Source organism: Rutilus rutilus, assembly GCF_951802725.1.
Source record: "Rutilus rutilus genome assembly, chromosome: 24".
Classification (NCBI taxonomy): Eukaryota; Metazoa; Chordata; class Actinopteri; order Cypriniformes; family Leuciscidae; genus Rutilus; species Rutilus rutilus.
The window spans coordinates 13,647,694-13,673,172 of NC_140228.1; the positions used below are offsets into that span (position 1 = coordinate 13,647,694).

The window sequence follows — 25,479 nt, forward strand, 5'->3', positions numbered from 1 at the left end:
TAGATGCGTATTTTTCTATGGTTATAATTCTAATGTAATGTGTTGCCAAATTGGATAATTTAGTCAGGCACAACAAACATTAATCATAACATATGAAGATCAACATATACATAACCCACACACAAATATTTATCCATGTCTATTGTCTGTCTAGGGCACCAACATGGTCTCTGAACTAAATAACAATTTAAAAAATTGCTTGAGATAGTGTAAATTCTTTCCTAAATATCAAAGGCTTGTCCAAAAGCTATAAAAGGAAATGTAGTGTTCCCCCCAAAACTTTTGGACACATTAAGTCACAATTAAAAATGTCTGAATTGCATTAGATATAAAAAAATGTGGGTAATCAGCTGTTCTCAAGGTCGTGCTCCCTTCAAATTCACAGGAGTAGAATAACTAGAAAAATAACCGCTGGTGTATTTCATCGTATTAACTAAATGCAGTGTCCAGTGCCTTTTTGGAGCCACAGAATGTAGTTAAAGAAATTGACATTTAAATTTTGTCACATTTGAATTGTTAACTGTGCAGAAAACTATTTCGTTTTTGGAACAGAACTTCGCATTTAAAAGCAGCAGTTTAAATCTAGTGACATAAAGGAATGTTTATTTGAGCCTAAAATCAAAGGTATGACAAAATCTTTGAAAGGCACTGACATCTGGTGGATTTACCGTGCTAAAACAAGACATCTGGGAGAAAAAAAAAGTACCTCCAAATCAATGACACAAAAGTCAGTCAGACGCACCAAAAAAACAACAACAACACATTTCAACTTCTTAGATTAGATAGAAACTTTAATAGCTTTTCATTTTTACAAATATCTACAGACCACATATCCATTTTCATAAATAAGCAAAAATTCTTCTGGAATGATATTCTGCAGGAGAAGAATTGTATTCTTCAGGAGAAGGAAAATATTTATAAACATTTGAAAAACAACTGATATTTTACAAAACAGCTCAGATATATCTACTGTAGCATTAAATGCAAAATTATAAACTTTTTTGCTGTAACATTATTATTGTTGCTACAGTGTAAAAACTTAGAGACACATTATTCATTTTTCTATTAAACAATGGGAGCTGTTCTTAAGAAAAGTTATACATCATGTAGAACCATGACAGACCAAACTATCAGCAAAAAACCCAAGCAAAGGAGACCTACTAAAGGCTAACAGACATAATGCAATATTTTACTTTCCTCACAGAGTGATCCTAACTTGGGACCTGAGAACATTCCACGCTTTATTTTTCTTTGAGGAATTAAAAGCCTTTACACCATGGCCATCTACTACAAAATCTATGGCAAGGTGAGGGCAATAAAATTCTCAGAAAAACACAAAAGTGTTTCTAATTTTTGTAATCTTAAACAGCAGAGGTCCCATCATGTCCCAGGATATGACTGATATTGTGGGCTGGGCGATTAGATTGTTTATTTGAGTCTGAGGAAGTAGTGTTGGCAAGAGACAATAAAGGTGACATTGGCATAGACGAGCCATCCGGAGGCATTGCTGTGGCAATTTCAGGGAACAAAGAGGTCAGGTTGAAGTTGGATAAATGAGGTGTGATGCCTGAAGAGTTTGTAATTGGCATTGGCATATCTGTGAGAAGCGGGAAGCTAGCCTGTGCAAAGCCCACAGGTCGAGGGGGAGAAAGAATAGAACCGAAGCGATTGTTCAGGGGTGCACTGCCGCTCTTGTCAGTGCTTGGACTTGTAAACATCTGGTTAGGGAAATACTGTAAAGGGATATCACTTGGAAGGCTAGGATGAGCTGCAGGGGAATATGAGGGGTAAAATGACGGCAGAGTGTTCTGAGGTTCCACAGGAAGGAGGGCTGGGGTACGAGAGGCACTGGACTGTGTGACCGGTGGGATGAATGATGCATTGGCATTAATGGGGGGTGGTGGGTTCATTCCTCCTTCAGCAATGAAAGGAAAGCCAAAGTTCTGGGTGAGATCAGACACAGCACAGCGATCAGACACCAAACTGTTGTCACTGCTGACCTGTGCACTATCTGCCATGAAGCGCACAATGCTACTTCGTCTAGCTTCACTTCCTGTTTGAGTACGGCCAAGTATCACACCTCCACCTGATGGAAGAGGCAAAGAGCTTTCTGGTTCAAAGGGATTTCCAGGTCTCAAGTTCCCTGACCGGGGTCGATCTCCTGGACGAATCTTTGTGCTTTGTGGATCTGGTCCAATATGATGGGGGCGTTGACTAACAGAGAGTGACCTGGTTGAGCCTTGAGTGCGTCCTGTGTCTGAACTGCTGTGTGGTGTTGGGGGATGGGGTGGACCTGTTCTCACAGGTGGACCATGCAAATTTGCACTGACCTGAGAAATATGGCCTTTGTTGTTGTCCCCTAGACGTATGGGAGCAGCTTTCTGTGCAGGGTGCAAATTAGGACTAGAAGATTTAGCCTGAAGTTCTCCAGCAGAGGTCCCGGGAACACAGTTGTATTCTATACTCCCTGGGGTACAGCCCTGGGCTGCCCTTTGGTGCACATTTTGTTCAGGAATATGAGGTGCCAAAAGACTTTGCATAAAGCTCTGGTGACATCCCTCTTGTTCTCTTGTCAGTCCTGCTCCTATGTGCACGCCTTGAGAAACAGGATGTGGACCTGAATATGCCCCACGTGAACGCACATCCCCTGTAGGCCCTGTACCCATTCTGAATCCTGTTTGCTGCTGAGGACCTCTCTGGATTTGAGGTACAGACTTACTGGACATATCACCACTTCGAGACACTTGCACTTCAAAGTTACTAAGTTGATGCCCACTAACCAAAGCCTTGAAAGGTCCACAATCTGATATTCTTTGGGTGTCCGTGGCATTAGCATGATCAGGTGGTAGCCTGCTCTGAGAATTATGAGCAATGTTACCTTTACTACGTGACGAGTCTACATAGCCTCGTAATTCTGACTGGTCCTGTGCATTGTTTCGAGGTGCTTGCAGGTGCACACCCATACGTTGTTCACCAGTCGCAGGAGACTTCCCTATCAGAGCCTCTGCTGAGTAACTAGAGAGACGGTGTCGCTCCTGACGTGATGAATTGCTAGCCTGAGAGGTCAACTGCTGCTCCATTGAACGAGACCCCATTAGCCTTTGCATAGCCCCATGATCCTGTCCAGGTGGACGCTCCTGCTGACCCAAATGATTGTTTTGATGTGCCCTCTGACCTGCCTGTTGAGCCTCACAATTTTTGTCCTGTCTAGCCCCAAAATGCTGCTGCTGAATCTGCTGCTGAAGATGCTGATGACGTGAATGTGAGTTCTGTGGTGGCATCTGTTGCTGTTGTTGATGTGATTGTTGCTGCTGTTGAATCTGTTGTGCCTTTTGCTGCTGTTGCTGTGATTGCTGCTGTTGATGGTGCTGCTGTTGTTGATGCTGCTGGGATTGTTGTGGATGCTGCTGTTGCTGTTGCTGTTGGTGTTGCTGAGGAGGCTGTTGTTGCTGATGCTGCACGCCACTCTTTTCCAAATGATGTTGCTTCTGCAAACCAATATTTGGTCCTGTCTGCCCACCACGTACCACTCCTCTCTTTTTTTGCACATGCTGGTCTTGCAGCAGGTTCCTCTGATGAATGCCATGGATCTGAGATTCTGTTTGTGTTAGGTGATGCTGAAGCTGGTAAAGGTGTCTTTGTTCTTGCTGTTGTTGATGTTTGAGGTAGGGGTTTCCGCCCAAGTTCTGTCCAGACTGTGGAGCATTATGTTGTATGTGTCCTTGCTGCAGGTGCACCACACTTGGCTGAGTTTGTTCATGTGTTGGCACCTGAATAGAACAGTGTCCTTCTGTAGGGCGGAGCACAGTGCTCATGAATGTATTACCAGAAAACAGAGCCCCAACACCATCAGAGTGATTCCTTGGCATAACCGCAGAAGTACTTGAGGGCATCTGATTAATCATCATTTGCACGTGATCTGTAGCCTTGATGTCTACTCTTGCAACATTCCCTGCTGGGCACTGTTTTGAACGCTTATTTGGAAGAACAAGGTCATCTCGGGCAGACCTTTTTGACATTTCCTTCTGATGACGTTCAACCATTCCAACACCAATTTGGGTTCGCATCAGAGCATTCTTTAAAGGTGCATATTCATTAGGCTGAGAAGGGCCAGAACAGGTTTGGGGAACTTGTGAGGAAGACTGAGACACCATAACAGCAGAAACTCCTGACGAGGGAGTAGAGACCTGCTGTGCAAGATTGGGCGATCCTGGATAAGGTTGGTTGGAGCTTGGTCTGATGAGGTTATTAACATTAAGGCTAGTGACAGAACTAGGCTGAGACTGCGAGTAAGCTATGCTCTGAGGAAGTCTGATGCCAGCAGTGCTACTGGCTAAAGGCTCACCTTGAGGAACTCGAGTAGAGACCTGAGATGAAGGTTTTGACATGGGCAAATCAGCCTGCTTTGTCAGTTTTACCAGATGGTCAGTCACAATCTCCTTGTTAGAAGGAGCTGGCTGCATTTTTGGAAGGTCCCACCCTGTAGCAGCAGTACTTGTTGGGTTGTCAACACTGCATCCAGCAGCCCTCTTGCCTGGACTGTCCTGTTCAAATATGGCTCTTGCAGCCATTGCTAATAATTCTGCCTGCTCAGAAGTGAAGGTGTATGCACCAAATGTACTTGAAGAGGCACTGATGTTGTGGCCTGCTGGAAGCAATGATGCAACAGAAAACCCTCTTCCACCTGAACCTCCTGCCAGAGGTGAATCGGTCTGTCTATTAGTTCCCAGTGGAGGCTCAAAAGAATCATTTTCCAATGTACATACTTGTTGTGGATGAACTTTCTGAGCAAAAGCACCTTCTCCTGTCACAGCCTTTTCTGTGGTGCCATCAGACTGTCCATCCTTGACAGGTTGTGTGTTCATATTTGATTCAGGCAGCTTGAAGTCTGTACAGTTCCCTTGGTTATTGGTTGCCATTGACAAATTCATTGAGGATGGTCGTTTTAGGGACTTGAAAGGGTCTGAAATCCTGGAAGTTTCTGGAAGCTGAACAGGTTGAGTGGACATAGAGGTGTTTGAGCCAGGAGTTGACGTTGAGGGTACACTAAATGATGCCTGAATTTGAGGAGAGTCGGTCAATTCTTCTCTTCTAGCAAACTTATCTTGTGTTTGTGAAATGGCCTGACTTGGCATGATGGAAACTGTTGGCCCACTCACTACTGAATTAGTACTGATGCCCAATGGTTGACTTAGTGTGGATATATGACTTGGTACTGGGTGCGAATTAACAGATTTAACTTTTGAATTGTTTTGGATAGAGGTTACAGTGGTCAGCAGAGTGGAACTCTCTGTAAAACTGGGTCTTGATTCTGTTAATCTGCCTTCGTTACTGGTGCAAACATTACTGCTACTCGCCTTGTTCTGACCAGTAGTTTCACTACAAAATGTTGCACTGCATGAAGAGTTAACATGAACTTTTGATGGTGCAACTGACATAGTTACAACAGTATCCACAGAGCTACACTGTGATAAGAGATCAGCACTAACCGCTGAACAGTTAAGCTGGGGACCAATATCTGGAGTAAAGATTTCTTTACTCATCCTGCCACAATTTGTAGAAACGACCACGTTACCCTGAGTGGAGCTTACTGAACATACACTGCTAACTGTTACATTGTTATGCATGCTGACATCATCCATAGATTTTGCTTTAGTCTTTAAAATTTCTCCACCATCAACTGGGGACTTGACAATGGATCCCTTCACTGAAGCCGTGACAGAACTGTCTGCTGATTTTTCACTGGAGGAACTGATACTAACGATTGCTGGGCTACTGCTGGTGGAAATAACACTATCGGAGGCAGGTGTCCTCTGCGTATTAGCATCATGACTAACCGTATCTTTATTTGAAGAATTTACAGAATTAACACCCGTTGTTGCAGTTGATAACTCAGAACAAGTATCATCTGCAACAAAATCCTTACTCTTGACAGCAAGTCTACGCAAACTTCGCCCAGGTTTAGGTTCCTTTCGTTTAACCAGTCTGGTTCTCCTGACTGAATTTTGTCTGGTTTGATTTCCAGAGGTCCCACAACCTTTCTTTGGCAGAATTTTAACTGCACTGCCAGCAGCAGTTGATGGTACAGGAACAGAGGAAGAAAGAAAAGTTTCAGTAGGAGTGCTGACTTCTGAAGCACACGTTGGAAGAGGTTGCACAGTACTGAGTGAAGGTGGAGTAATGGTGTATATCTGCACATTGCTTTGACTTGAAACCTTTGAAATGCTCTGACTAAGACTAGTTAGAGCACCTAAACAATTCATAGCAACATTGGCCGTGGGTTCCTCACAGGTGGGCTGAAGGATCTGAGTTACACTTTGTCCAGACTGAGAGTCTCCCTTTTCTGGTGAATTTGCAGGCTGCAAAACATATACTTGTCCATTCACAGTGATAGTCTGAGGTGCTTGTGCTTGCAATTGGGTTGAGGGACGTGGAAGAATATGTACCAACTGCTTTGTCCCAGCGGGCTGCATGCTAGCTGTACAGGTAGGGTTCAAAGTGGTCGTTTGACTGGATAAAGTCGGGGTTGCAGCTGACACAATGGCAGTGTGATGACTCTGTGGTGCAGGAGTCATAGTAGGTGTCTGAATAATGACAATGTGCTGGCAGGGTGTCTGACTAGTGACATCCTCTCTGAGAACTTGTGGTGCTGAACATGAGCTTCCCTGTTGCAGAATAACAACATGCGAGTTACTTGGAGGAGAGGAGGTCACAGCAACTGGTGTTTCATCAGAATTCACCTGCAATAACTGCATCGTCTGTAACACTGGCAGTGTGGCAGCTTGTGGTTGAGGCACAAGGGCAGGCTGAGTTGGTGGATTTATGATTGGCTGAGCTTGAGGCACCACACTGAGATGCAGTTGAGGCACAACGGCAGACTGGGCTTGGGGCACCACTGTCGGTTGAGAATGAGGCTGGCATGGCAGAGCAGGCTGAACTGGAGTTTTAGATTGCCGGTTGGGGTTGCAGGTGGTCATTAGAGCTGAGCTGCGTTGAGGTTTTGGTAATAATGCAGGTTGCACTCGAACAGATGATTGTGGATGGGTCAACTGTGCTGTCTGTGTTTCAACAGATGGCTGATGGACCACTATAGCTTGGGATACAATGCTTGGCACCGATAAAATTGATGACTGTTGTGCTATGGCTGTCTGAGGGCACGGCACAACCGCTGAATATATCTGAGGAGGTCTTGGCCCAGATGGCTGAACAGGAATGCAAGTTGAAGTTGGGACTTGCACTTGAACAGGAGCCTGTGGTTGCAAATGGATAGAAGTGGGCTCATCAAGGTGTTTTGTCCCCACTGAACATACAGAAAGTTGCTGAGGGTTATGTGAAATGCTGGCACCATCTGTGATGAGTGCCTGGGAGACAGGTTGCACTGTATTTCCTGCCAGTTGTAGTGTTGTCCATGTAGTCTGTGTGCTACTAGTTGGACTGGTTCTAAGAAGGGTAGAGCTTGCTGGTAATATAGTGCTAACAGATTGGATTTCAGAATTCTGTGAGAGCATGGTGGGGGCTGCAGCAACAGGAACCACTGAGTTACTGATCACAACTTGAGGCAGAGAAGATAGGTTAAGCATATGCTGAAGTCTGAGAGGCGTGGCCGGACAGGTAGCAGAAGTGAGACTGGGGGTTGGGTTATCTGGTTGAAGTTGTGGAGGGAGTGGGGTGCTGACAGCAGGCTGGGGACATAAACCTTGAACAGTAATATAATTCATAGGAGGGTTTAATGGAGTAGTAGGTGCCAGAGGAGAATATTGTTCCACAACTGTAAGACATGACTTGGATACAGCAGGAATAATAGTTGCTACAGGTATGTGGGAAGATGCAGAAGTGACTACAACTTTGTTGACTGGTGCTCCATTCATAATACCAACAGTCTGGCCTGTGCCTAATGTAATATCACATGATGGTTGGACTGTTACAGCATTTGCCGGTTGTTTATCAAGATGAGAAACTGGATTTTGTGGAATGGAGATTTTGCTTGTTGGACAGTTGTTGCCATTGGAGTATACGATTATTCCCTTTGACATTAAGTGCGTCGGAGTGACTTTGGCTACTTTTGCACTGCGCTGCTTCCCTTTCCAGTGTATAGTGGGGTCATCAAGGAAATTAATGCCATTAGCTTTGAGGAGCTCAATATAATGAGCGCTTTCCTTGCGTAGGTCCTCCACCTGGTGCCGTAAGCGCTTTATCTCCTCTGCTGCAGAGACATATTTAACATAGATATCAAAATTAATGACTGCACAAAAGCCTACAAAGAATGCATGGGCAGGAAATTAATTCAACACTTGTCTTAATAAAACCATGTCCCATAAGGAATAAGTAAAATGTTAATTCATCATATGTAAATTCACGCAAGTTATACAAGTACATTTTGTGATCATGGCTCACCTTGGACTTTGTCTCCTCCATTAAGCAGCATTTCATCACTTTGTCGCTTTAGATCAGTGATGTAACGAAAAGCCTCTCCCAGAATCATATTTTTACTCTATAAGGAAAAGCAAAATATTACAGACAGAGAACTCTGTAAGAACAATAATAAAACACAGCTTTTAAAAATTGTGCTTAGTTTATACTTTTATTACATGGGTTTACCTGTTTCAAGGCCTGAGAGCAAGGCAAAAGCTCTCCAATCCGATTTATACCAGCATTGATTTTCTCTTTACGATGTCTTTCCACTGATGTATTAGGGAAACAAGGCATAACATACAAAAATATTACTTTTTAATACATTTTAAAAACAAAGATTGAAAACAGTTACTCACACTCATACTTTGTTTTTTACCATAAAACTTTCTCACCTGCATTATGAATCTCCTTGTTTTTCTTCCGCCTAACATTTCACAGAAAATGAATAAATGGTATACAACTTGAACTCAAGTAAATAAGAAATAACAGTCCACATTAGCACACTTCTACCTAGCTAATAATAAAAACATTTAAAAAATGTTTTTTTAAATCACACTGTATTACACAATTTATTAATTAGCAAATACATACGCATAATTAAATCTAAGTATTTTAAACATTAAATAGAACCTTATTGTAAAGTGTCACCTATAAAACAAACATAGCCCAAAAATGATCAATTTAATGAAAGAACAATTGGGTTCAGTCAGAACTACTTCGACATTCAATATACTCTTTAAGCAGGAATTGATCAGTACCGTGGCGGTTTTGGGTTATTTGTTTGATTCTGTACTATCTCCGGCATCCTGGCACACTGTACAGCCTGTTATACCAAAACACATAAACAAAATCTTATTTGAAAAGGATGCAACTCGTAGTATAATATGTAAGGGGATATGCTGTGGTTGGAGGTAAATGCAATATTACCTTTCAGCACTAAGCATGCAGCTATGTATGTGTGAGCTCAATGTTGAAGACCATAGATCCAGGCACCTCTATGCTCCATAAAAAACTGTAGTAAAGAAGAGGGAAAATAAATGCTCTTAATACTAAATTATGACATAACTTTACATCAAACACTATTACAGGATTGTGAGGCATTGTCAATGAACTTCTTGTTCACTATATTATGTAGAGTTTCACTGACAGTTTTGACATATGTAGAAAGGTTACACGCATTTAGATGAAATGAAATGGACACTGTATTTACTTGCAAGTCATCAAAGCAGTAAGGAGGAATCTGACTGAGGTCAGAGGTTAGCAATACAGACATAAACAACAGATTGCAGGCAGCTGAGCTTGGTTATTAAATCTAAATTGTAATACATGTAAATATAGTACAAGAAAGCCCGTTTGACTCGCCTGTCACCACGAGCATGTGAAGCTCTTTAACACTTGGCTAACAGACTTAGCTTGTTAGCTTTGAAACCTAAACAATATGTATTGAGCTCAAAGCCTGAATAGATTGAATAAATAAAACACAGACTGATGAAGATATAGCTGACTGTACACACATAACGGCACAACTCTTTTAAGTGTCTCCTTTTGCACGCCCTTAAGGTACAAAGATAGCTTGAGTGGTTAACTGGCATTGAGCTAACACGACAGCTAACACATCACCATGGTTTTCGATTATTACCTGCATCACTAATCTGTTTAACACAACATGTCAGCAGTTCTGTCAACTGTCAAGGACCTACCGATTGCTTGTCCATTCTTTGAGCTGACGATATCCTCGTCAAAACTTTGTTGATCCTGACCAAATTACTCCATCTCTGACCTAGCATAAAACTGCCAGTCACAAAACAGTGAGGCGGGATTTCCGTTTTGTCCAATCACAGTAAAGACGAATGAGATTGCATCCAATCAGATCACGAGTCCGTGCTGAAGGGGCGTATTGTTGATGAGGTCATCGGAAAAAGCACACAACGCAGGAGAGATGACTGTTTGTTGTTATTGTCCCCCAGTATAGTGGACTTTGTAACCTTGTAAAATAAAATAAAGCTTTATTTTATAAAAATAAAATTCAAAAAGTATTTTTTACTAGTATATTGCGTAACGATTAATGTTATGCCCAGTTGTCCACAAAAATAATGAAAAACGAAAAATAATGCAAATAGTATTTTTTTTTTATTTAGAGGTTTAAAAGTCATACAATATAGAGCTCCAGAAAAAGATAAAATTTTCCAAAGAAAGGAGGAACAAAAAACATGCTTTTACTACAATGGAGAGGGCATGTCTCCCTGGGCATGCACTGAGTCAAGGCTTTTCCTGGGATCTGGTTCTGTAAGTCCTATACAATAACTTGTAGAACTAACCTTTTACACTCCCACATTGTATACGGGAAATAGGTGGTGGTCAGTGAACATCACTGAAATGTAACTGTTGCATTGTGGGAGGATTTATTTCTGCTGCGTTAACAAGTGAGAAGCTGGGATTTAAATTTAGAAACAGTCAGGCAGGTAATGAGTGGGGAAAATGAAACTTCTTTCAAATAAAACAACAACAACAACAACAACAACTACTAAACTCTAACTTAAGTCCTGGTGGATTAAGAATTATTTGAGAACCACATCCACCATAAACAATGCAACCGTCAAGGCCTATAAAAAGCCATATCTTGCTATCTGAAGCTGTAACATCTCACAGGCAGCATCACTGTAAACCCCAGAAAAAGCCCAGACTCAATCCACAAATTAAAAAAGAAAGATGGGGATATTAAATAATGGGCTGAAAAACAAAACATTCACAAACAAGTGGAGTTTACTCCCCTTAACCTCCTCCATACTAAAACAGTACCACTCTCTTGTTCGAGGGGGCTCTACGCTCCATTTCCTCACTGGGTTAGCCTCAACGCAGACTGAGGCGCGGCTGACATCACAAGGAGACATTGCATCACATGCAACCCTCCGACATTGCATATTGCCTGTATGGTGAAACAGGAGGTCTCAGCTACCTGCAGATCCCCTTGCCGCGTGTCCGAGGGCTCAGATGGCGGGGTGATTGAGTTCTGCGGATTCCAAGTGCCCCTAAGACGATTCAAACAATCCCTCCAAGGTTGCCAGCTGGGGCGTATCGAGTCATATTTTAAAAAGACTTTACCTCTTTTGTTCTATTGTTTTGTCCAAGCAAAGCGATGTCCCCTTATCTTAAACAAATCAAAAAAAAAAAAAAAAAAATGCAAACAGTATGCTTTGAAAACAACCTTCACCATGTCAGATCAATAAGAAGTCAGCAGCTTTTTGGAGCACTTATGAATTCTGCTTGAAAACCTCCATGTAATTTCAACTCTAAATGATGAAAACAAAAACAAAAAAATTGAAGGGGGACTAAAGTTTTTGCACAATAAATGCAGCAAATACGTCATTGATTTTTTTTTCTGTCTAAAATGTCCTCTGAAGAAAGTGGTGAGTGTGTCAACCCTGGGGCATCTGTTACAGTTCCATTTGGGGAAGAAACCAATGTGGTGTTGCGCTTCGACCCCTAGTTGGCTTTCTGCAGCTCTCCTGCTGGGGGCGCACATGGGCTGCGCAGGCTTTTCTGAAGAACGTGGGCATCTGCTGGCTCTATCCTCTTGTAATAGTTCTTTTTTGTCTCAATGATCTCAAAGCCAAATTTCTGGTAGAAGTCAATTGCAGACTCATTGCTGATCTGCACATGACTGTGAAGACATGAAAGAGAAACCGAAACCATGTGACTTTAGTATGTAGAAGACTCTTTACATATTCAGAGATTCATTTTGCAGCAGACTTTACATAGTTACTCAAGTATCAACATTAAACATTATATGAATGGGACACAGATGGATGTTTCACAACAAATAAAGCACAAGACCGTTTTCAGACTCACAGGTAAATGTTGTCAAAAGTGCCATCCTTCTCACAAATGTTCAACACATGGTTCAGCATTTTTGTTCCTTCAAACAAACATGGCAAGATACATATCAGTAACTGGAACATGTTCAAATAACAAAATTCAAACATCACCGCTCTAGTGGATTACTACACAAGTCTTCATGTCAGGCATCGCTCAAAGACAATAATCTGATTATGCAACCATGCATTCAATCGCAGGGAATCTGACTCCTGAATGGCCTTTGAAATAACTGAGGACACACAAGCACCTAAAAACGGTCAGAAAACTAATCTTACCTATGCCAAGTCTGCGGTAAGGTGCTAGACAACCCAGTGTCATGATGTAGAGTCGCTTCTGGTTCTGAGAGTGATCCACTCTACAGCACACGGCACCAACTGCGATGTCGTTGAAATACGCTGTAGAAGGTTCAAATGGTTGGCGGGAATCGATTTACAATACAGTTTAAAAGTTTAAGCCAATACGATTTTAGACATTAATCATTTTAGTCAGCAAGGATACATTAAATTGATCAAAAGTGGCAGTAAAGACATTTATAAATGTTACAAAAATTTCATATAAACGTTATTCTTTTGATTTGAACTTTTTATTTATCAGGCTGAAGTATGATGCTGAAAATTCAGCTTTGACATCACAGGACTAAATTTCATTTAAAAATATATTCAAACAGAAAATAGTTCATTTATAATAATTACAGCCTTGGGGAGCAGAATCTTTGTGAAACTTAAAAAAATTAAAATAAAATAAAAACATCTTACAAACCATAAACTTTAGAACGATAGTTTACATATAATGACAAAAGAGCATCATTAGGAAGTCACAGAAGCTTTGTTTCTTACCTAGCTTGGCGAGCTCTCCTACTTCAAGAACATCTTTGTAGAACTTGTCATTGTAGCTGACAGGGAAGATCACTTGGTTCAGACGCTTCAACTGTTTAATGTTGTGGGGTGTAACGTCCCCCAACTCAATCCGGCTACTAGAACAAAAGCAGAATGGTCAACTAGCTGTACACAAAAAAAACTAACTCCATCTCTTTACATGTCAGGAAAGCATTCAGTCTCTACAAATATCTGTATTATAGCTTTACTATATATATATATATATATATATATATATATATATATATATAAGGTCTGCTTCATCAGAATTATCAGCGCACGCACACAAACACATTGGATTTGGCACAGGTTTTACACCGGATGTCCTTCCTGATGCAACCCAGGGACACACTCACACACGCTCCTATGGTCAATTTGGCATATCCAATCCACATAACCTGCATGTCTTTGGACTGTGTGGGGGAAACTGAAGCACCCGGAGGAAACTCACACTGACACGTGGAGAACATGCAAACTCCACACAGAAAGAACTCCTGGCTCAGCCGGGGTTCAAACCGGGAACCTTCTCAATGTGAGGCAGCAGTGCTACCCACTGAGCCACCATGCTGCCATAAAAATGTAAAACACCAATAATAGTGTTAAATCTTCAACATATCTCAAAATATGAATATGCACTTTGCATACTCTATCATGTTTTGATGCCTAAAGCGACTGATTTGTTTTATTTAGCGTTTTATTTTTCATTTATTCCGTTTATTTTTTTTTAAACCGTATAGAATAACTTCCTAAACAAGTGTTCAGCCGAGTCTGAAATACTTTTACATTCATGCAAATCACGCCACAGTTCCAGCACAACCACATGACAGCAGTCACCGATTTTTCATGTGAACCGTGCCCCGTTTCGAACTAAACTGCCAGTGTGAAAGCATCCTTAGTATCAGTGCGTCTCTTTTTACTTTTTTATTGGTGCCATCCAAACAGTGCACCCACCAAAAATCAACACTTTAGTTTAGGGTTCAATGCTCACTATGAGCTAGTTGTTTATTAGCATGCATATTAGCTGTTCATTAGAACTTATTAAGCTCATATTAATGCCTAAATCTGCATGACGACATTCTACATCCCTTAATTCTACCCAATACCTAAACTTAACAACCTTACTATTAACAAACAGTAGGAGTTTATTGAGGCAAAAGTCATATTTAAAGAAATAGTTCACTTAAAAATTAAAATGATGTCATTTACTCACCCTCAAGCTGTTTTAAACCTGTATGAATTTCTTTCTTCTGCTGAACACAAAAGAAGATATTTTGAATTATGTCGGTAACCATACAGTTGTTGTACCCCATTGACTTCCATAGTAGGAAAAAATAAATAATACTATGGAAGTCAATGGGGTACAACAACTGTATGGTTAACGACATTCCTCACAATATCTTCTTTTGTGTTCAACAGGTTTGAAACAACTTGAAGGTAAGTAAATGATGACAGAATTTTCATTTTTAAGTGAACTATTCCTTTAATAGTTCGTTAATTGTGAGAATTGGACCCTAAACTAAAGTCTGACCAAAAATGTATTGGGTCAATGTATGATCACTGTAAACCAGCAGTGTATAAAACAGGTATTTATAGGAAGGCAGCATGCTGAAGCCCAGCACCAACACAACAGCTGCTGGTCACATGCTTACCGCTGCCACTTGAACGACCAGTATGAGGTGACAGGAGAAAAACATGGATACTAAATATGTAACCCATATTTAGTGTCCATGTTTTCTCCTGTCACCTCATACTGGTGGATGACCATTACTATCACAAAACAAAACCTTGTGATTCCCAAACATCACATCAAAGTGCACTGGTTTCAAACAGTAAGCTTGAGTGAAGATAAAGTCTCCCATTTTGTCACTAAGCAAGAATGACAGTTCAAATACCATCAAATCACCTTCTAAACATAATCGGGGACTGTTATAGCCATGGTCAACCTTGTTCCTGGAGGCTCCCTTAAAAATACACATTTTTGGATGTTTCTCTTATCAAACACACCTGATTCTCATCGGCTCCATAGCAGAGACCTGTAATGGGTGTGTCAGATATGTGTGTAAGTTACTGTTGGAGGCCCTCCAAGAATAGGGTTGGGTACCACTGTATTTAAGATGTGAATGTAAAAAAAAGAAAGAAAAAAAGTGACACTTAAAATGAAAAGTATTTAAAGAGAATTAGAAAGGCAATGTCATCAATTTTCTTTATACATGATCAAAGCATCACTTCAGTGAAACTATCATGCCGCAACATTATATATTTATTACAATAATTTCATCCACCAAAATTAAAGTAACAGCCTTCATTAAGTGATTAAAACCCTCTAAACGTGTTCTGTCATTTTCAAAGAGGATATGCTATGTGGCTAAGCTCACTCCATCACGTGTGTCACATCTCTCAATTTTTACATCAAAATATTCACATATATGAAAGAAATCAACATGACAACAAGCTTTAATGTCAAACTAACGGCCTCATGATCCATGAGAGCTTATTTCAGAGGAATATTTAAGCGTGGCTGGCTAACCAAGATAGCAACTTGAAGACTGACTCAACATTTTCGGATTTAGATTCGACACACGATCCAGTTTGGCACGGACTTAACTCGTGCCATTTGTACTGGCATTTTGATAAATCTGACGCTAGATTATATAAGGGATTTATAAGGCGTTTTCGGACAACTGGTGAAAAAGGTAAGGCAATGACTAAAGGCTGGGTGTGAAAATGCGGCGCAAATATTTCTTCTCCACATTAAGCGCGCAGAGAGCTAGCAGCTAGCATTAGACCAACTCCACTGCCCCCCTACTGGAAAAAAGAGAGAATAGAGGGGAAAACTTTACTTGAAATGAATAGACTCTTCTTAGCTGTTTACTCACCCTTTCATGTTGAAGAAAACACGTTTGTTGTGAGGGATACAGGGGCAGTTGGCGGTATTTGGCAGTCTAAAGGGGAATTTGGGCAGAGTTTGGGATGTGATCCCCTCCACATGTATGCTGCTAGCACACTAGCTAAGCAGTCCGCATTTGCCTCTGTGCTGTGGCCGAGGGTTGCCAGATCTTTGCGAGTAAATCGCCGCAAACAATTTAAATCAGGATAACGACCAAATTAAAAGATTTTATAGTTGTTTTGAAATATTCCTAATTTACTATAACAGTTAATGTAATGTAGATAGATATGAGCACGCGTTTAATCCTTGGAAATTCACTTACGATCTCACATCAGTGACTAGTCGAAACAGAGGATTTGGCAACGCTAGTTCTGGGAGGCTGCTGCTGTCAACTTTCACCACTGACAACAAGCGACAGGAAACAGAAAAACGGGAAATTACGTTTAGGTAATTTTGTGCCCTGAAAATACAAGTCCCGCCCTTGTTATTTTAATCCAAATAAAATAATGTATCGACAAAATAAAATGTTTCTTAAGGCAAGACGCCCCAGGTGAATATGGTAAAAAAAAAAAACGAACTAATAGATATCACCATTATACTTCCCCAGTTGATTAATTACATTAAGAATAGGAAAAATACACAAATTAATAAGATCATGTGTTAAAAAAAGAAATTGAAGGAAACATTTTACTGTTTATATTTGAACTCTACGTCAAGGTGACTTTTACATTTAAAATAAATTCAATTTTACACAGTAACCACAGTATTACAAGGTGAAAACTACCTCAAAAGTATGGATACATCCAAGAGGTCGAGGTTTGACTAGCATAGCCCTGTTAGACCTGGTGTTAGATGCCATAACCACACCATCTGGGTGCAAAGAAAGAGCATAGCCTATCCTTCACTGTTGACGGCCATCAGGATTGTTAAGGGTTTGGGACTGTGACACAAAAGTCTTTAAAAATCAACAACTTTAGAATAGTGTTATGTTTAAAGGTTGAAGGATGAAGGATGAAGGTTAACCGTGCACTTCAGTTTCTTTTTGCAGGATAGTCACAGACCGAAACCTTTAAAGGTGGACAAATCTAAGTGTTGTAGTGTGCGATTGGCTCCCAAGTTTTTTTTTTCTCTATTCTGTCACCGATGGAGTTTGGGTGTTGCAGTGATGTTTGTCATTCTGTAAGTTTCTCCCATCTTATATAATCATGGAGCTCAACCAGAGTGACCATTAGCTTCTTGGTCACCACTCTAACCCAGGCCTGTCTCCATCGATTGCTCAGTTTGACCAGGAGGCCAGCTCTAGGAAGAGTCCTGGTTGTTCGAAACATCTTCCATTAAATATCGTGGAGACACCATGCTTCTGTGAACTTTTAATGCAGCAGATTTTTTTTGTAGTCTTCCCAAACGGTACAGGCTGTTTGTTTGACCTCATGGCTTGGTTTTTGCTCCTTTTATTGACAGGTGTGTTGAGTGTGCCCATTCAATTGAAATTGCCAAAGGGTAAATTCAGTTGAAGTGTAGAAACATCTCAGATGATCCAGTGAAACTGGAATGCTCATGAGCTGCATTTCAAGTGTCCCAGAAAAGGCTACTTATGCCATGTAATTATTTCAGTTTTTTATTTTTAATAAATTCGCAAAGTTATCACAAATCTGTTTTGCTTTGTTTTAAATGATCTTTTTCCACATAAATCTACACTCCACACCACATAATGACAGTTTAGCATAAGGCTGCAACATTAAATTTGGGGGAAAATGTAAGGGGTATGAATACCTTCGCAATGCACTCTATGTAATAAATTAACAACCAGATTTCACATAAGACGAACATAATAGTGATAATGTGAGAATATCAAGTACCAAATACCTCATAATAGCATTCATATTTAAGTAATACTTAAGTGTTACAGTAAATTTAGTTGAATTACGTTGACGTACTGTTTGGATGTTCAGCAATTAGCCTAGACTTTTCAGCCTTGTGATCCCTTAAAATAAAATGGTTGCACACAACTCCACAATCATTATGACTGACTTTTTTGAATGTGTAGTACACATTTATATATTATATAATTATATTTTTGTTATTTTGAGACTTACGTATAGTATAGAATCTGAGCAAAAAATAAACAGCATATAGGCGGCTCATCATATATAATTTCATCATATATAGGCTAATTTGTATTCAGTAATGGATTACAGTAAGTAATCTACACTGTGTATGATTAGTGTTGGAGCAAAATTCTACAGAAAAGTGGACCTTGAGTGCCAGAGTTGAGAACCCATATATTTCAAGTAAAGATTTGTGCCAAGAAAAATGATCCCTGAACAGATTTAACATTTTGCTTGAACACTATGTGTTAGTTTCTGATTTCTTGCATAGTCTAAAGAAAACAGTGAGAAAACGGAGGAATGTATTAATAAGAGAAACCACTTAGTTTACTTTGCTGGATTCAAGTGAAGAATTCCTTTAGAAATAAAATAATGTATATTTGTGACTCAGAGAACAATAGAAAGCAACGGCGCACACAGTAGGGGGCGATATGAAGTTTAAAGCAAAGACTCTTCACTCTGCAGAGGGAGAACGTACCGTGACGTCAGCTCTCAACTGAATGAAGTCAGCTGACTTTTCTCGTTTCTCTCGTCTCATCTCTCACCAAAGGATCTGGACACAGGACCGTCTCATTATCTGAGGTATTTTTGGAAATTATTATCTTTTTTTTTTTTTTTTGGTGCTGAGACCGCATTATACCGTACTTATTATGTTAAGCAAGCTGAAAATATGGTTATAAGATTTTTTTTTTCTGAGATTTTCTTAGTCATTTATTTATTCTTTAATAACCATTATTTAACAGTTTATTGTGCTGTTGTGTAACGTTACACTGTGTCGCTGAATCACTGTTCGCTTCGGATCTGCGTGCACCTCATCTCTCGTGACATGTTATTTTCCCCTGCAGCACTGGGAAATATCCCACTTGAATGCTAAACAAATTGTGGGGGATTTCAATATATCATCTGGATAGATTTCCTCACGGGATTCCGAATATCAAGATTTTGTAGCGCTTTGGGAGAAAAAAAATACCTTAGATTTTCAGCAAAGGTCAAATCGTAACAGCAGCATCGTGATCATGTGATCATGCAGCATCTCTTCGCAGCGCAATCTCCATTACATACAACAGCTACAAGCATTAAAATGTTTATAGAATATTAATATACTTTAATATTTAATCTTCAAATCTTTATCTCTGCAGAGGTTTTTTGTTTTTGACTATTAGACAACCACTGTCTGCTGTTCTATCTCTCCAGTCAACAACAGCATTCTATGTTTGCAGACCAATTTTCTTTTTTCTTTACTGACAGTACTTTACTATTATTATTTCATGATTTCAAAAGTCTGCTCTGTCTGTTTTTTTTATATCCTATTTATTATGCAGGATTGTTGCTCAAATTCATAGTTGTTCCCCTCAATGTTGTGCTCATATATGCTGTGAATGCTATAGAGAACATATTTCATACTAAATGGATCATTCGTCCCCAATAATCCCAGATGTCATAGGAGCATCATGTGATTATAAATTCACAAAAACCTGGAAGTTCGACTGGTTCCTCTTGAGGCGTTTAATAACAGGAATCGATGGCTATTTTTATGAATAAATGTGTCAGTGTAATGCATTATTTTTATAGACCAATTGGGGTGTTTAGTTGTAGTTCTCAAATTAAAAAGGATTTGTTCAGTTTGTCCAAAAATGGCACAGCAAAACACAATTTTTCCAAATTTGCTCAACTGTCTATTTTCCCCACTTCCTCGCATGGTTTCTTTTACAGTCAGTGTCATGTGCCCTTGGTCATGTGACGCTGTTACATGTTTTGTCTCACAGTATGCCTATATAAATGTTGCTTGTATAAATATAAATGGGCTTTTTACACAGGATAACATAAATACTGCAAATTATTCTGATATAAATATGTAAAAAGATGACGGAAAAAATTAAGAAAGTAATGAAATAATCCAGATAGTAATCTCTGTAATTTTTTTATTTTGATTGTATTGTATTTTTATTTATTTAAATTTTGACATTATTTTGTGTTAGACACACTCAAAATGGATTTCTCCAAGCTGTCCAAGATCCAAGATGAGGAGCGGGAGGGAGAATTTGGATATGTGCATGGTGTATCTGGACCTGGTTAGTAGAAATTCAGATGTCTTAAATTGTATTTTATTTTGTTTTATTTTATTTGTATTATTATGTCACGACTAAACAGAGCTTTTGATGCTTTATTCTATTGTATTTAATTTTGTATTATTGTTAAACTGTCCATAAGTCATTTTGAATGTTCCATTTATTGTTACTGACTCTCTAATTGTGTTGTAGTGGTGACGGCCTCCAGTATGGCAGGAGCTGCCATGTACGAGCTGGTGCGAGTGGGTCACTGTGAGCTTGTGGGAGAGATCATCAGGCTGGAGGGTGACATGGCCACCATCCAGGTCTATGAAGAGACATGTATCCTATTCTTACCTTAGTAAAGGACACACTTTCTACGGTTGCTGTTATGCGGTGTGTAGAATCTATTATATAGTTTAGTTGTTTTCCTGAGCTTTCATCAGCTGGTGTTTCCGTTGGTGACCCTGTCCTGCGCACAGGGAAACCTCTCTCTGTGGAGTTAGGACCAGGAATCATGGGTTCAATCTTTGATGGTATTCAGCGTCCCCTCAAAGACATCAATGACCTCACTCAAAGTATCTACATTCCCAGAGGAGTCAACATTGGTGCCCTTAACCGTGATCTGAAATGGGAGTTCACTCCAATCAAGAGCTTGCGTGTAAGTGAATGATTCATTTTAGTTTTAAGTTAAGGAACTGAATTATGGAGGCATCACAATATTATGATGTGAAATATGAAAAACAAATATACTTTAATAACATTTTTAGTGGAACTCAAAAAAATATATGATTTGACCACTTTAAAATTGCTCCAACAGGTGCTGTCAGGTGATCAAATGTTTGAGTGATTTTAAGCTGTTTCTGTGTCCATCACAGGTTGGCAGTCACATCACCGGAGGTGACATCTATGGAATGGTTTTTGAAAACTCTCTTATTAAACACAAAATAATGTTACCGCCAAAAAGCAGAGGAACTGTCTCGTATGTGGCTCCACCTGGAAACTATGATGTCTCGGTGAGCCTAGTAACAGGTTAAATTTGTGAAGAACAGTAAAATGTTAATTATTTGGATATGGAAGTCAATGTGCTTGTGTGTGTTTGTCAGGATGTGGTGTTGGAGTTGGAGTTTGAGGGAGTGAAAGAAAAGTTCACCATGGTGCAAGTGTGGCCCGTGCGTCAGGTCCGGCCTGTCACCGAGAAGCTTCCTGCAAATCACCCTCTGCTGACTGGTCAGCGAGTACTGGACGCCCTTTTTCCGTGAGTCATGTTGTATAAAATAATTCAATATTAAATGTTAATATTTCCATAATTTTGAAATGACAAGTAATGGACAAATCATGGATCTAGCCCAATTTTCCTCAAATTATTATTATTATTATTATTATTATTTACAATAATGAAAGACGTCATAAATGTCAATCAACAGAAATGGGAGTGGTTAAATATTTGGTTTAAATAATTAAGTACAGTAGAAGTTTTGGTTCAACAGATCTTTTAGTTTTCCCTGTTTGATTCGACAGATGTGTGCAGGGAGGAACCACAGCCATCCCTGGTGCTTTCGGTTGTGGTAAAACTGTGATCTCTCAGTCCCTGTCTAAGTACTCCAACAGTGATGTCATCATCTACGTGGGCTGTGGGGAGCGCGGTAATGAAATGTCTGAAGTACTTCGAGATTTCCCTGAGGTGAGGAGCATCAGTTATTATTGAACCAACAGCACATAATCTATAATTGAAGGTTCAGTATAGTGATTGACAGTTCTCTTGTCCTATAGCTGACCATGGAGGTGGATGGTAAGGTGGAGAGCATCATGAAGAGAACGGGCTTGGTTGCCAACACATCCAACATGCCTGTGGCTGCCAGAGAAGCTTCTATTTACACAGGTTTGTAGAATATTTGATTGATATAGAAATAATGTGCACTTTAAATGTAGCGGCTGTGTTCTCATCATTTCTGGGTGTTTATTCCATCTAGGAATCACGCTGTCTGAGTATTTCAGAGACATGGGCTACAATGTGAGCATGATGGCTGACTCCACCTCTCGATGGGCAGAGGCTCTGAGGGAGATCTCTGGTCGTCTGGCTGAGATGCCTGCTGGTATGTGTGCTGTGACCATCTCAACCAACACGGAAAATATTATAAATTATAAACTAAATTTGTGTTTGTGTGTGTGCTCTCATTCACAGATAGCGGTTATCCTGCCTATCTCGGAGCACGTCTGGCCTCATTTTATGAGCGCGCCGGCCGAGTTAAATGTCTTGGTAACCCAGAGAGAGAGGGCAGTGTGAGCATTGTGGGAGCGTAAGTACTTGATTCCATGCTTTTTCTTCTTCGTTTGCTTTTTTACTTTGGCAAAGTTTTTCTTTTTCTTTTATATTTGATATATTTTTAACAAAATATGTTACTGTTAATATGCTCCATTTTTTTGTTTTAATTGCAGTGTGTCTCCCCCTGGTGGAGATTTCTCAGATCCTGTGACTTCTGCTACACTTGGTATTGTACAAGTAAGTGAAGATTTTAGATTTTCTTCTCATTGCTCTCTAAATACTTTCTTATGGTGAAAAAAACAAACTTTTTTTTTTCTTCTAGAGGTAAACCGTCTCAAAGTTCATATTATCTCTTATTCTGTCTTTCAGGTGTTTTGGGGTCTGGATAAAAAGCTGGCTCAGAGAAAGCACTTCCCTTCAGTGAACTGGCTCATTAGTTACAGCAAGTACACAAGAGCTCTGGATGAGTACTACGACAAGCACTTCCCTGAATTTGTGCCACTGCGTACCAAAGCCAAAGAGATCCTGCAGGAAGAGGAGGACTTGGCTGAGATTGTGCAGCTTGTGGGGAAGGTGAGTTTGTGGGTTCATGTGTGTTTACTGTTTGTACACATCGCTTACACTTGATTGATTTTGTAGTATTATTATGTAATATTATTATTATTATTACTCAGTCAGTTAAATTGGAACATACAACACATGTTATTTATATTATAGGCATCATTGGCTGAAACTGATAAGATCACACTGGAAGTTGCCAAATTGATCAAGGATGATTTCCTACAGCAAAATGGATACACACCTTATGACAGGTAGTGAACACATGCTTGTGATGTGTATAAGCTGATGATTATTTAGCTTTGTCGCATTCGGGTTAATGGGATAGTGTGGAACTAAAACATTCGATTTCATTTTCAGGTTCTGTCCGTTCTATAAGACAGTAGGTATCTTGTCCAACATGATTGCGTTCTATGATATGGCACGTCATGCCGTAGAGACCACTGCACAGAGCGACAATAAGATCACCTGGTCCATGATCCGGGAGCACATGGGAGAAATTCTCTACAGGATCAGTGCCATGAAATTTAAGGTACATGTTGTAAACACTGATTGTTTTTGAGCCGTCCCAGATGAAATAAATCTCACCTTAAATGTATCCAAATAGTCTGTGCCACTTGATTTATTAGAACTTCCGTTATCTTGGTTTGTCAATAGTTTGGTTCCTCTTTTATGCTGATTATTCACAAGTATCAGGAACAAGCCAAACAGTGTAATTTAATCAAATTGCATGCCAGAGGTTGAATATTATCTGTTTGTTTTTTTTAAGCTGAAGTGATTTATTTTAAAATATTAAAATTATATTAATTATTTTAAATAATTTTAAATATATTTTTAAAATTTTTAAATTATTTGAAAATACTTTCTGCTATCCAAGCTTAACATGCTTTCAACTGTAAGTAAAGCTCTCACTGGTTTGGACTGTTAGAGAAACCACTATGAAAGAGTCATTATTTTGTTGAATAATTGTAATTGTTTATAAAACATAAAAACAAGACTCAATTTAAAAGACTGTTTCTTTCTATATATTTAAATTGTTTTATTTTAGTTTAAAAAAAATTAATTATATTCCATTTTCAAGATGTTTTTTAAAGTCTGTAACTGCATTTCAGGACCCTGTGAAAGAGGGTGAGGAGAAGATCAAAGCTGATTATGGCCAACTCCATGAAGACATGCAGAACTCCTTCCGTACACTGGAAGAATAAAAAAAAGAGTCTTGTCTTAGCCATCATTCTCAGGGCAGGGCAGCAGAAACCACCAATCCCCCCACCCCAAACGCACAACACACCCACAGTCAGTGTCCCTTATCTCTGTCTAATACATTCCACTGCTTTACATTCATCTTGTAGTGTTATAGATGCCTCCAGTGTTCTTGAGGTACCGCCCAATACCTTTGGTTTGTGTGTGTGAGTGTGTGTGTGCATTTGTGTATATGTGCAATCTGTATTTTCCTCTTTAAATCTTCTGCTCTGCCCAAGTTCTTCTTTATATATATTACCATCCTCTCCATAGATATAGATGTTATTAAATAATTTGATGTAATTATTGTTATATTTGTATCTGTACAGAAGATTGAAAGACATGACTTCAGAGGTTCGATATATTTAAAGCTGGTATATTTACAGTTTTAATGGTTTACAAAATTTGGTAAGGCTGTTTATCGCAGTATTGTCCTGTATATTTTTTGGAGGATGCAGTACACTTCCTCTTCACTGCTCACATGAAAATGTGTTTGAGTCCTGAAAAATGAAATAAATATTAATGAATTTACAAGTATTGTTGTGAATTACAGTATTTCTGGCTGCGTTTCTGGGTCTTGCATGTTCAAATAGAATGCTTGTAGTAGTTTCTTTTAATGAAAATTAAGCCTTTTAGCCATTTTGCTAAATAAAACTTGAGCAAGAAAGATTATCATGGCTACAAGTGATAATCTCTGAAAATGAAATATGTGAAAATATATTCCTTGCCACTATCACCCTCGTCTTACTCATGGAAGGTTTTTAGGCAGTCATCATTTTACACACGTTTTGAAGTATGTACTGTGTAAATAATAGTTCTTTAAAAATAAATTGGGTGGTGTTGTGTTTGCATCACTCTGTAGGGAGTAGTTCATCAAGTATTTCTAGCCTTGTGCAAGTCACTGTGCAGCCAAGAACAATGCACTTCTTACCATTTTCATATGGTGTGATATGAAATGCCTTATCATTGTCCATTCTATAGGGTAAAATAAACCGCTTGCTCCTATAAACTCCATTTTAACGTGTAGGTTACAAATGTAGCCATTACTTAAGATAAGAACTATACAATACATCCAAATATTGATGGATCAGTATTCTTGGCAATGTTACTCGCGCAATTTCTTGCCCTTCAAGTTTCTCAAAGGTTGAATGTCATGTTTAAGCAGAGGTGTCTTCTTTTACAATGCCATATTTACTTTAGGATATATACT

General features: G+C 39.4%; 3 protein-coding genes across 4 annotated transcripts; 1 reads left to right on the top strand and 2 right to left on the bottom strand.

Annotated features, from left to right (window-relative positions):
• Positions 1 to 772: 772 nt before the first annotated feature.
• On the bottom strand, positions 773 to 10,214 carry usf3 (upstream transcription factor family member 3). The gene is made up of 7 exons (XM_084398261.1): positions 10,113 to 10,214; positions 9,340 to 9,424; positions 9,171 to 9,235; positions 8,805 to 8,836; positions 8,599 to 8,681; positions 8,395 to 8,491; positions 773 to 8,203 (listed from the first exon to the last, which is right to left on the bottom strand). Exons 3-7 carry the CDS (start codon positions 9,215 to 9,217, stop codon positions 1,362 to 1,364), a joined length of 7,101 nt encoding a protein of 2,366 aa, XP_084254387.1. The 5' UTR covers positions 9,218 to 9,235; positions 9,340 to 9,424; positions 10,113 to 10,214; the 3' UTR covers positions 773 to 1,361.
• A 306-nt stretch (positions 10,215 to 10,520) lies between these two features.
• Positions 10,521 to 16,512, bottom strand: naa50 (N-alpha-acetyltransferase 50, NatE catalytic subunit). 2 transcript variants are annotated; one of them, XM_084399432.1, is made up of 5 exons: positions 16,040 to 16,512; positions 13,125 to 13,261; positions 12,564 to 12,683; positions 12,262 to 12,328; positions 10,521 to 12,073 (listed from the first exon to the last, which is right to left on the bottom strand). In XM_084399432.1, the coding sequence occupies exons 1-5, from the start codon at positions 16,045 to 16,047 to the stop codon at positions 11,896 to 11,898; spliced, it is 510 nt and encodes a 169-aa protein (XP_084255558.1). In that variant the 5' UTR covers positions 16,048 to 16,512; the 3' UTR covers positions 10,521 to 11,895. The 2 variants fall into 2 exon arrangements, with proteins under 2 accessions (XP_084255558.1, XP_084255559.1); XM_084399433.1 differs by having other exon boundaries at positions 13,125 to 13,258; positions 16,040 to 16,194.
• Positions 15,700 to 24,803, top strand: atp6v1ab (ATPase H+ transporting V1 subunit Ab). The gene is made up of 16 exons (XM_084399431.1): positions 15,700 to 15,856; positions 18,550 to 18,740; positions 20,138 to 20,230; positions 20,420 to 20,548; positions 20,653 to 20,867; positions 21,085 to 21,222; positions 21,313 to 21,464; positions 21,728 to 21,890; positions 21,980 to 22,088; positions 22,180 to 22,302; positions 22,392 to 22,506; positions 22,646 to 22,709; positions 22,842 to 23,045; positions 23,190 to 23,284; positions 23,391 to 23,562; positions 24,143 to 24,803. The coding sequence occupies exons 3-16, from the start codon at positions 20,149 to 20,151 to the stop codon at positions 24,233 to 24,235; spliced, it is 1,854 nt and encodes a 617-aa protein (XP_084255557.1). The 5' UTR covers positions 15,700 to 15,856; positions 18,550 to 18,740; positions 20,138 to 20,148; the 3' UTR covers positions 24,236 to 24,803.
• The last annotated feature ends 676 nt before the right edge of the window (positions 24,804 to 25,479 follow it).